General features: G+C 39.1%; 1 protein-coding gene across 4 annotated transcripts in view; it reads right to left on the reverse strand.

Annotated features, from left to right (window-relative positions):
• The window catches only part of KANSL1L (KAT8 regulatory NSL complex subunit 1 like), a 62,667-nt gene that overhangs the window by 38,736 nt on the left and 6,435 nt on the right, over nt 1-17,496 (reverse strand). For 3 of the 4 annotated variants that reach the window (XR_001413920.1, XM_014959616.1, XM_014959617.1), the window contains exons 3-4: nt 4,120-4,261; nt 116-313 (exon numbers count right to left, since the gene is read on the reverse strand). Coding sequence is in view for 3 of the 4 variants with exons in the window: in XM_014959616.1 (XP_014815102.1) it covers nt 116-313; nt 4,120-4,261 (340 nt within the window). In the remaining variant the exon portion in view is untranslated. The remainder of the gene's footprint in view (nt 1-115; nt 314-4,119; nt 4,262-17,496) is intronic. The other variant, XM_014959618.1, reaches the window with a different exon arrangement.

Here is a 17,496-nt window from a genome sequence, read left to right on the forward strand (position 1 = left end):
ACTCTGGGTACTGCAAAATATCTTCCTTTTTGGAAGTCATCACCATGGAACCTGCCCTATTTCTAAAGCAAATCATTTGGCTCCATTGACCGTTCAGTTCTCATTTTTACTTTACCTGTTTTTCTATGTTTCGTAAAAGCAGGGTAGGGCTGCTGGGTGACATTTCAAAGTCATGCTCCGGCAAAGAATCCTGTCTCTCAATGGCAGCTTGCGAATTCCCTGTGGCGTTTAATAAAGCTTCTTGGTCTGTCAATTGTATTTGCTTCTTCAAAATGTCTTTTGGAAATGGGAATTCTTCTAAGATCACCATCCCCTAGACAACAGCAATTGAACACAGTTGGTTGACAATGGATTAACCCTCCTAAATCATTTTTAAGGGGCAGCCGAACCTGGCACTTCCCCCTTAAATCCTCCCAGTAACTCTTTGAATCCCTGAACTAGATTTTAAATACACTTCACAGCTAAAATATCAAAATAGTAGGTGTCTTCATTAATGAAAAGCTGCACCATTTCTGCTACTCCTTACAATAGCAATCACTTTAGTGTTATACCTCTGCTTAAACATCTGTGCCAAAATTCAAATCGGAAATTCATACTTATTAGAGAAACTATACAATCATTTCCCCGTTGAGACTCTTCTGTAAGAAACAACCACCCTTTGATTTGAAGTTGGTTATAGTCTTTGCAGCCAATAAATTCTGCAGCAGCATTGTAAAGTGCTGTATTTTTCTTATTCCTATCCACGTTCTAAGCAAAACATGAAGGTTGTTATTTTTTATGTAGCAAAGATCTAAAAAATTCAAAACAAAAGCATTTTACAATTTTGGGTTTTTTTCAGGTGAGCATTTTTAGAGTTTCATAATTACAGAAGTAACTGCCCTTAATATTCTAGCAATATCACTGCCTTTTAAGACAATCTGCACAAACATGGTATCAGGACGTGGTCTATCATCTAAAATGCCACGTAATAAGATAAATATAACTCTATATGGTAGGAAAATAAGTTTCATAAACGGAACTAGGAAAAAAATACCCCCATTGGGTTTTCCACATGACAGATTAGAAAAACAGAAGCGTGTCATATTCAATCCTAGGTAACATCTCAGTTGGTTTAACAACTTAAAGAATTAAACAAAATAATTAGCTTTTGCTAACTTTGTTACAGTCAAAAACAGTTTGTCAAACCGTCCCTTAATTTGTCATTATCTCGAGCAAATAAGTTTACTACTTGGAAAAGGTCGTCAAACCTCTGCAGGCTTTTTCCAAAGATGAAAGGGAAAGAACTTACTTGCTTTTAAGTACTGACTGATTCTCAAATACCAAGCAGATACTAAAAAAATGGGACCATTCAATTACACTGCCTCAAATTTTTCTTTCTAGTAAGAATATTCCACTAAACCATGAAAGACTGTCATCATGTGAACACAAGGAACCCCTATATTATTTATTTAAGTAAGATGTATGTTATGGCTGTGGAAAATTAAGGATCCTGTGGTTTCACTCACATCTTGCCTCCTGCCTCAGCAGTAACTTGCCCTGAAACATGAAAGCAAGTCTCAAAGGGACTTCAAAGGGGAGACCAGGAGAGAACATGACATTGTCCTGTTCTCATTGTGTCTCTAACTTATTGAGTTCTGATTTTAAAGCTGAGAACAAAGATAATCTCTAAAAATAAATGTAGGTGAGTGAAAACTTGCTTTAGTGCCCAAAAGGGGCACAGAGATTCTGAATTTCCATCAAGTCAACCCTAGATGTTTCCACATTCCTTATCAGGTAGTAGCTGATCACCTGCAATTTTCCATTTACAGCAGATGGAAACGAATCCAGGCAGTATCATACTACAAGCTGTAGACCAACAGCAGGACATTCAAGGAAATTCAAGTATAAATCTCATTTTTATGTGCCACAACAGGAGGAAAAGCTAGCTTTAGGCTCTTTTAGAATTTAGCAACTTTAGATCTTTTATTGCAGAAGAATCAAGGTCATGTCCACAGAGAGAGGAAAAAAAAATCCAACTTGCAAAAGTAGAAACTGCAAGTTGTGAAGTTGGAAGAATAGGAAGACACATAGTAAAAGTGGTAAAAAGAGGGGGATGTGCCCCTCACTTTCACTGGAATTTTATTTTTTTGACTTTTATTTTTTTAAGTTGAGAATCCTGTTGACCAAGCATGGAAAGAGAAAAGCAGAAAAGGAAGGAGAAAATTGACAGATTGTACAAAAAGGGCATGACAGAACAGGCACAGAAGAGGAAGACTAAAGAATTACAAGACTAATATTGATTATATAAGAATTGTAAATTAAATGGTTTACAACCGGTAGGTTTTGGCAATTAACTCCCCTCCCCCTTAATGGAACTGTTTTATTTTGCAGATAGACTTTTTTTTTTTTTTTCCTTCAATGAAGGGACTCTCAAAGATGCAGAGCTGCTACTTCTGTGTGCACAGAGATGGAGAAGACACAATGCACAATGTGGTAGGCCAGGAAACTGCCCACTAGTTAACCATCTCCCTTCCTATTGCGTTATGGTGGTAGAGGAGTGGCGTTTTGCTTGAAATCATTGTTCACTGGCTATGAATCACACTTTTTTCCACTCAAAACACATGAAAAACACTCTGAAACAATTAAAAACAGCACACAAATTCTAATGATACTGTGTAGCTACTCTGGAGCCACTAAATGAAAACAAAGAGCTCTTCTATCAGCCCATGTGTCCTTCCGTGGCTGCTGTGCTGGTGTGCTACAGATACATATACAAAAAAATCACAACCAAAGAAAATATGTGTCTATCTTCACTATGGGACACAATGCCAAATACTGAATACCACAGCTGGTAAAAGGGGCATGAAGTTTGCAAGAAAGAATGTCACTAAAGATCTCTACCAGGAAGATTACTAGGCTCCAAGCCAACACACCACCTAATGCGAAGAAAATGCGTGACTAAAAGAATGTTCTTTCTCTCATTTCTCTGTTTTTTTATATCTCCATTTTCTGCAGCTCATGAAACCTATGTCACCCTTAAGGCTAATAGCTTTTGGACGTAACAGCGTGCATGTACCTGGTGTTTAGGACAACATTAAAATATGAGAATTCTCTCCCTTCACCAAAATACAAAATCTGCTTTCATTTCTGTGGGCAGAGGCAGGGCAGACCCCCAAACAAAGGCTCTTCAATTCCTGGGGAAAAGTTGTGAGCAGGAGAGAGAAAGCTGGATATGAAAAGAAAGTCTTTGAGGGAAAAAGGAGAAGAGGGAATAATTTTTCTTTATGCGATCTGGGGGAAATGCTCTCTGGGGTGATTTCCCTCTCCTTTTAAACTCCCTCGAAGTCTCATGTTCAGCCACATAAAGTCCAAAGCATCTTCTGGCTCCTCTCCATCTGTGCTTATCTGACCCCAGCATGGATGAGACAACCTACAAGAGGCTCATCAATGGAGAGCCAGAGAGCCCTCCTCTCAAACCCCTCACTATCACACCACCAGAATTATAACAGGTTTTGGCTTCTTGCACATGAGAAAGACCTGGGGAACCCATTAAATTGATAGATTGTTCATGTTTTAGGAATTTGACTTTCCCACTGTCTAGCCAGTTTGATTTACAAAAACTTGTACATGAGTTACACACATTGGAATTTTAGTAATAATTAATCCTTGACCTGTTCAAAGTGCTGAACAAACATTAACTAGCTAATCCTCAGAATAAACACGCACTGTAAATAACATAAAAAACCCACCCTGAAACCCCACAACACAAAAATGAATAACCAACCACCCCACCTGAAAACCCAATCTTGCCTCTTCTGCTGAAGAAAAAACTAGTGTCATAAATGCAGTACCTTGTGCTGGGCCCCTGAAAGTCACTAACAAAGTCATGAACTATAACAGATAGGAAGGTAAGAGTTTCTGACTCCCAGTCCTGCACTGGTGCCTCTAGGGTACAATACTTTTTAGCTCCTGATGTCTTTCTCATTAACCTTTGCATGTGATAGTCTGTGTGGATACAAGAACTCTACGGCAAAACAAACAACAGCAACAACAACAACAAGGAACCAAATAAATAAATATTACAAGAAACACTGTCAAAAGATTATTTGAAAAGCCCATTTATGAGCTTACAGACAATACCTTGGTGGCACGTATCTGCCTGTGAAGGTCAGTTAGTTGTTGGATTTTGTATTCTAGTTCTGAAATCTGGGCTTGAAGCCATGTCCAACGGCTGCCAATTCTAGCTCTGTCTGCAAGCCACTTCCATTCAGAAGTGTAGCTGCTGTGAAGACAAAACGCTGGTTAGTCCAAAAATAAAGATAACCACATTTGCACAAGAACATTTTTGACAGCTGCTCTGCCTCATGTTGCAAGCATCTCAGTTGCTTTCAGAAGATATCTGATTATACCCATCCAGTTTCACATTAGCTTATTTCTGTAACCACAGCGCTTGCCCAAACCAGTACAATCAATGTTCACTGGCTATTCCCAGGCTAAGCTAGTTTTCTGTTCTGTATTATAAAACTCAGAGCTGGAGAAACTACCAAACTGTATCAGTTAATGCATATTACAGATTTGTAAAGAATTCCAGTAACTCCACTAGCAAGAATCCAAATTTTTAAACCACACTTCCTCTCACAAGCTTCCACGAATATCATTTGCTAACAACCGGAATCCAATAACACACCATCCAGCAATGACCAGCTCGATATCAAGTCAGTGCCCAAAAACCCAAATAAGTAGTTTAAATTTCTTTTATTCAAACTATTTCATAAATACAGTTGTGTCAGGGTAGTATAGTTACTATATATCCTACTGCTGTTTACAAATAGGTGTATTTTGTATCACAAAAGATACGCCTCCTGGTACCTGACACTGTGATTAGCTTAACTTTATTATGCTAAATTTAACTTTATTATTACTGGTATCAGCAAACTTTACCCAATCAACATATTAAATAAATGAATGACATAACAGTGCCACTCAACAAATAATACCTAGTAAGTTTAAGCAACAGAGACAACACAATGCAGTATTTTAGCATGCAACTTCCACTAGTATCCTACCATTAAATGAGTTTATTTCTTTAAAGAAAATGACTGGTGTTTTTTTCCCCACTAAAGCTGTGGAGTAGTTTGCCACAGCTAACTTAACAGAAGTGTAAAAAAAAAAAAAATCAATGTCTTCTGGAAAATAAATACTTTTACTTAAGTTATTGGGATAACAACTGGATCTAAATCCTGGATGGCACTGCCTTTACGTTCTGCACAGGCAGAATATGTGATCCTCTGTTCCCCAGGCAATGAAGTGTACTGAAGTATCACAAAAGATATGAGAAAAAGCAGATGCCAGTGAGTTGGCATAGGAACATCACACAAGTTCAATTGTTTCATGCAGAATTTTGTGTCAACTATCTCAACAACGAAAGAAAGGTAATATGTTACCCTGCAGAGAACATGCTAGACATTTCCTGGCATGAAGAAAATCAGCAAGTTTGAGAATCCTCGTATTTTCAGGGCAAAGATTATAATATAAACTCACAATCTCATAACTTTCAGTCTACTTCAGCTATTATAAATAGTATGAATAGATGCAGTCTCTGATAGGTTACCTCTAAAATACATTATTTCCCCCCTTTATAACAGAAATTGTCTGTCCACCTAATTTACAACCAGCTTAAACGCTCTCCTACACAGACAATATGAACATATGAAATTAGACAGCAAATTGAAATGTCCTGTTTAAATCCAGATTCTATATGCAAGCAAATGAAGTGGATCACCATCAGAAAGAAACTCAAAGAATTCTGTCAATATATACCATAACAAATAGTTTACATTTTACATATTCTACTAGTGATTTTGTCCTAGGAAAAAAGACATAAGAAATAATCTTGTGAATATGCATTTTTCTGACAACACCTTCTTATTTTTCTTTGTTTTCCCATTATCACCAGCACATAGTAAATAGCCCAGGTTACTTATGCTTTAACCAGGTCGTCTTGCCAAGAATGTCCCTGGGATTAACAGCTTTTGTGTGTTTGTGCTTCTGGAAGTCATAAAATGCAGTTTGCGGGGAAAAGAGGGATCCAAATTCCTACTTGGCCCAAGTCAGAGTTCAATTAAATAACATCTTCACACAAGTGTCTCTTAAATTCCTGGCAGAAAAGGACCTGGGGGTGTTGGTCTCAGGACCCTGGGATAATAAAAAGCTAGTCCTAAGAAAGAGATGCTTAATGAGGTTGTAATAAATCACTTAGTTAATAATTTTAACCAAAAAAAAGTTAAAGAGGATAAGAGAGAAAAACCCAACAGGAGTGTTGAAGTACTTCTATTGATTTCTCAAAAGCCAAATGAACAAACACCCCAAACCAGGATATTGTAACAAGAAAGCCCAGGTGAAAGAAAATTAAGTCACACTGACAGAATTACCTCCCGAGCCAGCTGCAACAATGTGGGGAGAAAGGTGAGCTACCCTCAGACAGACTGAGGAGGCAAATGAGAAAAAAAATAAAATTACATACACTGTATGAAATCATCACAGCAGTAAGGGAATCCATAATCAACACCAAACCACAGCAGACAACAGAAAAACAGTTAAAATTGTAACTGTAAGACAAACAAATCATATCCTCTGCATATTACTGCCACGTGTAAAAAAAATGCTCTGCAAAGTTACATCAAAAGTTATTTTTCAAAAACGTGTCTGCAGTTTTTTTACTTAAACACAATATTAAATCTTGAATTAATTGCATTCACTGTTAAATCTATTATGTATTTTTTGCTTCATTCTAAAACACTATGCAAGTATTTCTTAAGGCTTTAAAGTGTACTACGCAGTTAAGCTAACAGGACTTAATTACACTGTAATAATGATGTCTTTAGGCTCCTCTCTAAGGAAGAGTTTGCACTGAACTAAGCACAAACATTTCAAGTTCATGCCAAAGGAAGCAATTTTAGCTTCTCTCTCCTGCCAGGCAAGGCTGCCCCGTGCCCAGCACCTGCACAAGCACTTGGGCAGCTACACGGTGACATGGATTGGAGTTGCTCATGGTTAGTTTTAACTTTGGATGCAGGGGGAATGAAGCAAGTTTAGGTCTAGATCTCTTTCCCAGTTTTGATGCCTTGCAGACAGACAGACAGACATGCACTTTTAGACTGCCACATGGGAAGGGGCAGGAAGCTCAAAAGCAGGGAGCATGAGCTCACGTGTACAGGATTGGAGGTGAGAGCGCTGCAAAAGTCTGTTCCCATCTCCATCACTCATATTTGTTTGATCTTGCATTATTTATTTACCATCTTTGCCTCTAAGCTTATTTCTCTACAAACTATTTAGTAAACCTCGTAACTCCTCAAAGGAAGATTAAAATCACTATAAACTATCCTCATGCTCCTAAAGTGAGCTGTTTGCATGCAAAGTAGTATGGTCACTTAAATGCAAATGATATTCTCCTATTGCAATTAAAAAAAATAAAAATTAAAAATATGTAAATCTGTTCCCAGAACGTTAATAGAGTACAGCATAACATTCACTCAACTCAATAAAGCAAGATGTTTCAAGGTGGCACTGGTGAATTCATTATTTTTGCAAATCCAGAGAAGATAAAAAACAAAACCAAAAAACGTAACGGGTTACAAAAATAACCAGGTCTGTTACTGAAGGAGGAAGTCAGAGCAGGTGCTTAAGTAGAAGCTCCTGCTCTGGTTCTCTGTTGGGAATGAGACAAGAAAAAAAAAAAAAAAAGTTTTCTGTCTGTCCCGCTTCCTGTGTCCTCCTTTTGCAAAGCATCTTTACTTGGTTTCCGCGCTTTCGACTCTAACATCACGCATCCTCCACAGGAATTTCAAATTTGTTCTTCTGCTGGCAACTCAATATAAACCACATTACATTCCCAAAAGTTTCTAATCTTCAGTATTTTAGTACAGTGAAATATTAAACTTACATATAAACTTACTGCTCTTGAGATGACTCTAAATCTGCAGATGATCTCCTGCTCTCATCCAGGACTATTACAATTGGAAGAGACAGAGCAATACTGATTCTGTATGAATAAAACATCTCATTTAAATTTCCCTAGAAAAACATGCTGGAATAGCATCAGAGGCAAAATTTATTTCCATGTGAGATACTGGCTTGCATTTCCTCTGTTCTGATTGAACTGCAGGAGGTCAACCCCGCACAACTTGCAAAAGAAGAAAGAAGGAAACGCAGAAGAACAAACAAGGCAGAAGAAGCACAGACACAAAGGCAGACAGTGAAAGTATGATCAAAAATATAACTAGGAAGCAGATGTTTGGGCTGCACTGTGTCACCCCAAAGTATGGGAAAGAATTCAGCTGGGGATCATCAGCACCGGCAGAGGCAGTATAAGCATTTCATCAAAGCTACTTGCTTTTGCAGAGACCAAAGAGGCAAATGAAGAGGACTAAATAATATAGTGCTATTGCAATCAGTGCCATAAAACTGAAAGAAGTTTTAGCCAGGATCTGTGGACACAACATATGGATAAACCACTCGGCACTCTCACCTTCTCCAAAAGTGAGAAAAGAATTGAGAATAAACCACGCTTTTATGAAACCAAACCAACATCAGAGAATGCAACAGGGCTATAAGAAGTATTTTCAGTGCCTTCATTATGTTGTGGGTGAGATTTATGTTTTTCCCAATAGCTAAGATCAGTCTGTCCCAAAAAATGAAACCAGGCAACCTATATGAGTGGAAAAGGGAACCACTAACCAAGATAAAATTACTGTGCCAGGCACACACTGCTCTTTAGAGTTTGTGCACAGGTGGGGGTTTTTTGCTTACAAGAGAGGAGAAGGGATGGAATTTAAACCTTTTAGGCATGTTTTACTTTTATAAGCACACAAAATAAGCCTGGAAAACAGTTCATAATTAATGAAAGTGAAACACAGTGGTGTTTAAAATGTACAGAAAATACAGAATGTGGGACTGATAGTAAGTATCCAGACAGATTAATTCAAATAGGTACCACCATACCTAGTTTTGAGCATGCAGCCCTTTGCGCAAGGTAAAATTCTCCACAAGTATCTTATATCCTGAAAATTAAAAGGAAACTGAGGCTTTTTTAGCTCCCAGTGAGAACAAGTAACATGCCCCTACCACGACATATCTGTAGAGACAATGACAGGATGCTTCCTACTGAACAGGAAAGGAGGATGCTTGCAATGGACTCGCATCAAAACTCCAAAACACAGGTTTGCTGACTCAAAACACAGTCTCCTTCCAAAAAGTTTGTTTCAAACACCACCAGTGTTTTCAAGTTGCAACACTCTTAAACACAAACAAGCCAGAGAGCAAGGTACCCACATAGTGTTGCTGGGAAAATCTTCTCCTATTCCAAAATTCTGCATTAAACATAAAAATAGCAGTTGTTCCTGACATCTCCTTGCACTTCACATTTCCGCTCAGTTTCCTAACTCAGTGTATTTTGCTCTTTCTGCCAGGCCATGTCCCCTTCAGTTTAACCCACATTGTTCTGGCATCCAGTTTTCAGATTATTTAGTCCTAAAGTGACCCCATGGTCCTGATGTCTACCATCCCTGCTGCTTCATCTCTTCCTCTTGCTGGGAATTCCTGGGCTATCAGAAACCTATTGCCAGTGCAAGAGTGAAGTATTTGGGAGCAAGAATCACAAAATCATAGAATCATAGAATCGTCTAGGTTGGAAGGGACCTTAAGGATCATCTAGTCCAACCATTAACCAAGTCTGACAAAAAAAAATAAAAAAGAAATAGGAAATAAAAATTACTAAACCATATTCCTGAGGACCATGTCTACCTGTCTTTTGAACACCTCCAGGGATGGTGCCTCAACCACCTCCCTGGGCAGCCTATTCCAATGCTGGATAACCCTTTCGGTGAAGAAATGTTTCCTAATATCCAATCTAAACCTCCCCCGGCGCAACTTGAGGCCATTTCCCCTTGTCCTATCCTGTGACTTGAAAAAGCACCTCATAAACTACAGACTGACTACCATCAGGATAAAGGCTTAATCACCTTCCTTGGTGGGAGTCACTGAAAACAATGGCAGAAGTTTATCATTTTGATGAAGGACTCAAGTCCAGAAACTGAAAAGCAAAAAATCAGAAAGCTCTCCAGATCCTTAAATCCCATCCAGACATTGTATGACTCACAATGAAATTCATGAGACTTAACACACTGGAAAAAAAAATCATACATCACCCAATTCTCTTGGGAAGCTCATTCAGTTGTACAAAAATACAAAAGAGTTCATATTCACCACATAGCGCTCTATCACAAATACTCAACAGCACACTAGCATGGTGGGCATCACACAGGACCGGACCTGCAAGCCTGTGAACTTCCCGAGCTGCCCCTAATTTTACACCAGCATTACAGCCAGTTTTCCTGTGACTACACGTGGCAATGGTCAAAAAGCAGCTGGCCTGAACACCAGCCTTTTCTTGCAAGCCATTAAGGTGAGCGTAGGGCTTCTGATACCTTCTGTCAATACGTTGGTGAAACTCAACATACCCATTTTTCTTCTCTCTACAGACACTGACAGTAAATAAGAGATTAGCTATGAAAACTAGGACATCACGTCATATAAAACATTTAAATTTGGTGAATTCAGGTATGTAGTCTATATATTTTACATCATTTTATCAAGATTTTATTCGTGAGATAAAAATGCCCACTCCCAACAAAAACCTCCAACACTTGTAATGGCTGAACAAACATGTCCAACTATGAAATGACCCGTAAAAGCTTTCTCAAGGACTAATTTTTCCAGCACACCTACTTAATGTTTGTTTTCAGAATGAGCTAACTTCAGTCGCTGTTGAAGCATTAATTCCCCTGGACTAGTTAACAGTTAAAGCCATACCAACCACAGAATTAAAAAAAGTAGAGAGCGCCATTTCATGAACTCAATCTTTTCTATGCATTCCACAATGCAAACAAGATTAAAACAAACTGCAACAAATATAATCCTCTGGTATCATATCCGACCAACACTACACAACAAAATACCATTTGTTCTGACAGTTAACTATCAGCCTTTCCCTCAGATCATCCAGGAGCACTTGCTGCTGACTAACTGCAGAGAGCAACATGCTGCTGTTTTGTGACAACTAGCACTAACCCAAGCTACGTCCCCCCAAAAACCAAACCAATCAATTACAGGAAGCTCTCTGGTACTCAAAATTACACTGCCATCTCTGCAAAGATCTGCAATCAGGTCGTTCTTCTGGAGCCTCCGGGGTTGCTATCTTCTTTGGTGTGTAGCAGAAATTCTTACCTGGCAGAGATTTTCCTCTGAAACGCTACACGGCTTCGGAACAGATGGGTTACAGTTCTCCCTGTCATCTGCAGACATCGGCAACTGCTCATCACAACAATTTCTGGCACCCACGCCTGGTCCCACCATCTCTGACATACTGTTGCCATTTAATACTTTTGAGAATTGCATCCAATAACATATGCTGATAATAACACATAATACATATCTTATCTTCCCAAACTAAAAAACTTTATCCAGCTTAACACTTCTTCTAAGCCATCCAGCCTGAGGAATTTATGCAGTAACGCCTGAAATTATCAATTCTGTGATTTTTCCCTTGAAGAGAAAATTCATGGTATAGAACTAGAGCAGAGGAAAAAAAAGTAAGTAGCAATAGAGTAAGATTTTTACATCTTCCACAAATAAGTTTAGAAGGGAGAGGGGGAAGGGGAGAAAAAGGAAGATCAATATTGAGGAAAAATTCTTCTGCAGAGGAAAATGAAAAAATAAAAAAAGAAAGTCTCTGCATTTGGATACCCTAGTAAAAAAGAAATTGTGTACAACTTTCATGTTGGAGCTCTATATGCTCCCTCATCTGGGAAATCACATCTTCCAAACTGATGAGATACCACAGCCAGTACTTGCCTGCTACAGGATTCCTGCAAAAAATTACACTATTACTACAGGTTTTATATTAGAAGCTAAACTGTTACATGAGCACTGAATTGTTAATTTAGGTCTCAACAAAAGAAATTAAAAATTTAGCTTCTTAAAGCAGTGTTGTCTGTTACAGTGCTGAACTTTTCCAATGGCTGGCTTCACAACATGCTAGGTGCTTTTCATCTTCAATTCCATTTACATAATTCTTTAGAGCTGTTAATGATAAAAGGCCAACTTGGTTGGTGGAGGTGGGGTCAGTTAGAATATTAACTGCCCAAGAAGTAAAAACCTGTGAAAGGTAAACCACCAGCACCACTTCCTCTTTTAATAAATTAAAAAAACCCTACACTGCAAAATGCATATCTGCTAATTTCTTTTGTTAAAAGTATTTTAAAATTAATTTTTAAGATTCCATTGGCTCCCCCAGCACCCCAGCTTTTTCCACTAAACCTCAGCATTCTGTAGATCAGACCAACACAGAACAGAGAAGCAGGTAGTGCTTACATGCAAAGAAAGAAACTTCAAGAACACCAGGGCTGCCTGGAAACAAGCTTCTTTTCTTGCCTTTGAAATGGCACATCAATAGACTAACAACAAAACACCAGGAACACAGGCCCAGAAATTCTCTGTAAGTATTACACAACCACCCTTGAAAAAGAAATCAATAAAGTAGTCCTACGTCTGGATCCCATGCTAAACATAAATTAAGACAGAGCTTACAATATATTCCTTTAAAGATATGTGCAAATGGAAAATTATTACAGCATAAAAGCAGCATATCAATGCTGTGTAGCCACTGAAGTTGGCCCCAAAATCTGTATATATATTCTTACAAGAAATAGGTGGGTATGGTAGTTGTGTAACATCTAACTCCAGCTTGTAACTAATTTCATTCTATATAGTACCAGATTTCAGTGTTAAAGTGGATACAAAGCATATTCTTTTTTGAGACTTTTTGGACAGACAACTAACAGTTGATCCAGAACTTGCGTGCCAGATGCACTGGAAAGCATCAGCAGGTTCTTGGTAGCGGAGGGGTTGCAGCCAGAATCACAGAATGATATGGGGTTAGAAGGGACCTCTGGAGATCATCTAGTCCAACCCCCCCTGCCAAAGCAGGTCCACCCAGAGCTGGTTGAACAGGAACTTGTCCAGGCAGATTTGGAATGTCTCCAGAGAAGGAGACTCCACCACATCCCTGGGCAGCCTGTTCCAGGGCTCTGCCACCTTCAAAGAAAAGAAGTTCCTCCTCATGTTTATGTGGAACTTTTTATATTCAAGTTTGTGCCCATTTCCTCTTGTCCTGTCACTGCAGAAGAGGGAAAAACTGCCTCTGCAGGGATTGAGAGGAGACTCAGAAGGGGCTGTAGCTGGTGGGGGAAGCCCATGGCAGAGCAATCAGCTAAGAAATGAGAAGCAGCAACAGCACCAAAGGTACCACCACACACTGACCCTCATCTCCTGCCACCCCTCACCTGGCCAAAGGAAATGTTTAAGGTAGTGTGAGCAGTGTGTTCACCAGGTGCAGAGGGGTGTTGTGGGGAACGGGCTAACAGGAGAGCTGGGAGGACCCCAAAGCGCTCCTCCGGGTGGGAGGGCAGTTGGGCAGACCTGAGATGGGTCTGCTTCAAGCCCTGAGGCTTGGACCACCCCACCTGTAGGACTCAAAGGAAGCTGCAGAGGGGCTGTGCCGAGTGTGAAACCCCCGGTCGGGGGGAGCCTCTAGCCATGCTGCCCCAGCAGGGATCCCAGGACCTGCCCGGGAGACACAGGACACCCTGGTAGATCAAACTCAGCCCTTTTGGGGTTCCCCCTTCAACTGCTGTAAGCGTGTTGTGACTAAGAGAGGAATAAGCAAACAGTACTTGGCTGCTTCGCAGGGCAGGGATGGAGTTTGTTATGAGGTTAAACACCACAGGCAGGTCTGCAGGGACAAGGGGTGGAGAGTGTCATGAACGCAGGCTTGAATCCTTGCAACCTTCTTGGTTTGGGTGTTTTGTAGGAGCTTGGGGTGGAGTTCCACTGAGTTTTATTGCTGCCCAGTCTACTGGGAGGACAGGGGGTTTATAATGCACATATACTCAAGCATGGATGTTCATTTAAAAAAAAAAAAAAACCAACAGAAAAAGTAATTAGAAGTTTGCTAACTGAAAATTAAATTGATTTTAATTCCCCAGCAGAAAACTTCTCCTTACCCGCAAGAGCTAGGTAAAATGTTTGGATGAAAATAAAATCTTTTACAGCTATTTCAGTTTCAATTAAAAAAAAAAAAAAAAGAGCACAGGTCAATATATTTAAATCTGACATCTAAAGTTACATTCCTAACCCATATTTAGCAGTATGAATGAAACCCTGTTACAGGAGAGCATTCCTATTTTGGGAAGTCTTTATGCACACTTTTTATTTCATGTGAAAAGGAAAGCATTTAAATGATTTCCTGTATCAGGGGCCCATGTATGCTGATTTTCAAAGGCACTGGATGTATCCCTTTGAAGCAGATTCTCATGAAATCAGTATCTATCTATAAAATGAAATAATGTTGCCCTCACTTTACAAGATGTTATAAAGACAATGCGTTGTTGTTTGTAAACAAATCTTTTAAGGGGAAAAAAAAAACAAACCAAAACAAGAACATTTTTCACAGCTTAGCAAAAGAAAAAAAGCCAGCTATATAACACTTACTAATCAGCAGCTAACACCAAGCACCAAACCCTTCTTGTCTACCATTTAATTAAGCATGCGAGGTTATCATGTATACACATGTGTCTGATTATTAGATTTTCTATTCTACTGTGCTATGTTGACTGTGTATTAAACTGTCACTCAGAAGAGTAATGCCAAGTTTTTTATTTAATATGTATTCAACACCTATCTAACTCAAAAGCTTTGACATTCCCAGCTCTGAGATTCCCTTGCAGGTTGCAACTTGTTAAACCTTCTGCCTTTCATTAAAACCTCTCAGTCTGCTTTCAGCAGCTGCAAAAATATTAATGTAATTACAGATTAGAAATCAGGATCCTCACTCACAAGAACATTATTCTGATATTGTGAGAAGGAAGTCTTGCTCAAAAGCAAGTTATTACTGCTGTACAAGGGATCTCTGAAGAAAAACAGTAAATGCGTGTGGGACCCTAAAGAAGTTGTAAATCCATCTTATGGAAACCCAACCAAGTGAGGCTGAATATATTCTGAAATAATACATGTATCCCTAGAGTGAAAACAGAAGGTAATATAAAGCTATCTTTTCTTTCATTCCCCGGTAACAATTCTCCTCCCACATCCTAGTGACGGTAGCCAAGATTTGAGAGAATGGAATTCATAAAAAAGCAATGTATAAAACATTTAGAAATCAGCATATTATTAGCACCTATGAATTTACACTTATTCAAAAGCTCTCACATTAATCTTCTATGCAAATAAGACATTTCCTGGACTTGTAAACTAAAAAAGTCTTAAAAACTGGGAACATTTGGGGGTTTGTGCTTAAGAAAAATGAAGAGCAGTATTTGGTCCTGGCAGACTCTCTTCTTCCCTTTCCCAAAACCAGAATTCAGTTCTCATATCAGGTATGAAGCAAAATTACAGCTCAGAGTGGAAAATTAGGACCTGACCTTGCAGAAACAAACAGCTTCCCCTTATAACGTGGCTCAAAGACACGCAATAAACCCCTGCCCTTAAGCAGTGCCCTTCCACCATGAGGCCTGCAGAACTGCATTGATGTTGCTCAATTAGCCATGAGAAAAAATGCTAGGAAAAATGGAAAATAATTTAGAACAAATAGATTAGATCTGGAGATACTTGTCATAATATTTTCTTCCTTCCTGTATTCTCTCCGCTTTACCGCTCCCCTCCCCACAAACTATTTGTACTGAATGCAGATTTCCTCTCTTCTTTCTTTACAACTAGCAATATAAGGGGGAAAAAAAAAAAAAGGGGAAAAAAAAAGAAATATTTACTATCTCTGCACATTCATTGTAAGTATTTCCAGGCACAATAAACCCTGTGGGCATGGAAAAATAATAACAGTGCTTCTTCGTCAGACTTGAGGTTGCTGGACGGTAATCAGTAAAACATGTCTTTGAAAAATCAGAGGAAAAGCACGAAAATATTTCAGAAGGAAAAAATCCCACCAATGATGCAAAAGGACTGTATTCAGATGTGGGAAGGAGGACTGGGGAAACAGGGCACAAGTAGACAGAGCTACTGATTTTGCAGAAAAATTTACTGTAAACAGGTTTTCTCTCTAATCAATTAGGCACATGTATTACTATTTGATGGAGTGAACAGCTGTGCCTTCGAAGAACTCCAGTTCTTTTGATACCCCAGTATCTTTTGATTCTGGAAGATCATACACATAGCACATGTAGAAGAAAAACTCAGTACTCTGCAACTTTAAAGGTTTCCCAAATAACCACCTCAGCATCGGATTTCTTTGTAGTGCATTGTAAACAACCAGAACTTCTAACCACATCAGGAACACACAAAACACATGAATAGGGATGTGGAGTTGGCCTGGAAGGATACAATATATAGCTCCCAGACCAGAGCTGTTGAAAAAATCTTTGAGCTCACATCCTCAATTCATCTTGTCTGAAAACTGCAATCATAGAAATATGGATATTCTTCCATCTTCATGAACCACAAAGAAGATCAACAAGTTCCAAGCAAACTGAACCAACGAAATGTTGTCTATGTTGTATTGCAAGTGGTTGATGTCAGCTGTGAATTCCTAAAGGAATTACTTACGGTCAGCTTTGTGATGCCTTCCTCTCGGGCCCTCCATCCACTTTGGTTGCTAATGTCTAACAGGGAGCTGGTGAAAAGCACCTAGCATTCGCCTTTGAGAAATCAGGCAGAAGTACTACCATATCCCTGTGCAGTGTCTCGGGAATTTCCTACACCCAAAGGCTGGAATGGTGCTAGAATACACCACAAATTACTGATGGAAACTCGGCGCTTTGCCTAAGAAAACCTCCATGAAAACTAACAGGTTAAAGACAGTCATGAGCTGACACTAGCAGCAAAATGACAAAATTCCTGAAAAGAGCCAACTGTTTTTTTCACTTTTCTTTTTAGCAAATACTCAAAGGACCAAATGTGTTTTGATTAAGATCTTGAAATGGAACGAGGCTTTCCAATTACTCTAGAAACTTAGGTAAATTCAATAAGTGCTGTGAATTGTCAACTAGAAGAAATGCCTTCACCAGCAGACCAAGGATCTTTCTTGTCTTAAGGACAGCACCTATGTAATGTACAAGGGATGAACAATAGTCTAAATATCTTACAGCAGCTATTTGCTACTGAACAACAAAGCTATTGAAATAGATGGATAAAGACAATCTTACTTGAGACACAAAGCATTGAGATACAGCTCAGAAGAGCTTATGTCAACACCCATTGGGTAAAATTCTTTTCAGGATAATGAGAATGAACAGGTTCAAAATGCTAAAAATAGCTCCAGGTTTTTTGTTACCGTGAAGAATTGGAGCCAGAATCAACTTCTCTCTCCTGACGGGAAACAGACTGTTCTCAGGTAAACATGGTAACTGCAGGTTTCTCCCCCCTTGCACATTGGATTGACACCTTCTCCCC

Source organism: Calidris pugnax, unplaced genomic scaffold (assembly GCF_001431845.1).
Source record: "Calidris pugnax isolate Ruff unplaced genomic scaffold, ASM143184v1 scaffold448, whole genome shotgun sequence".
NCBI classification, from domain to species: domain Eukaryota; kingdom Metazoa; phylum Chordata; class Aves; order Charadriiformes; family Scolopacidae; genus Calidris; species Calidris pugnax.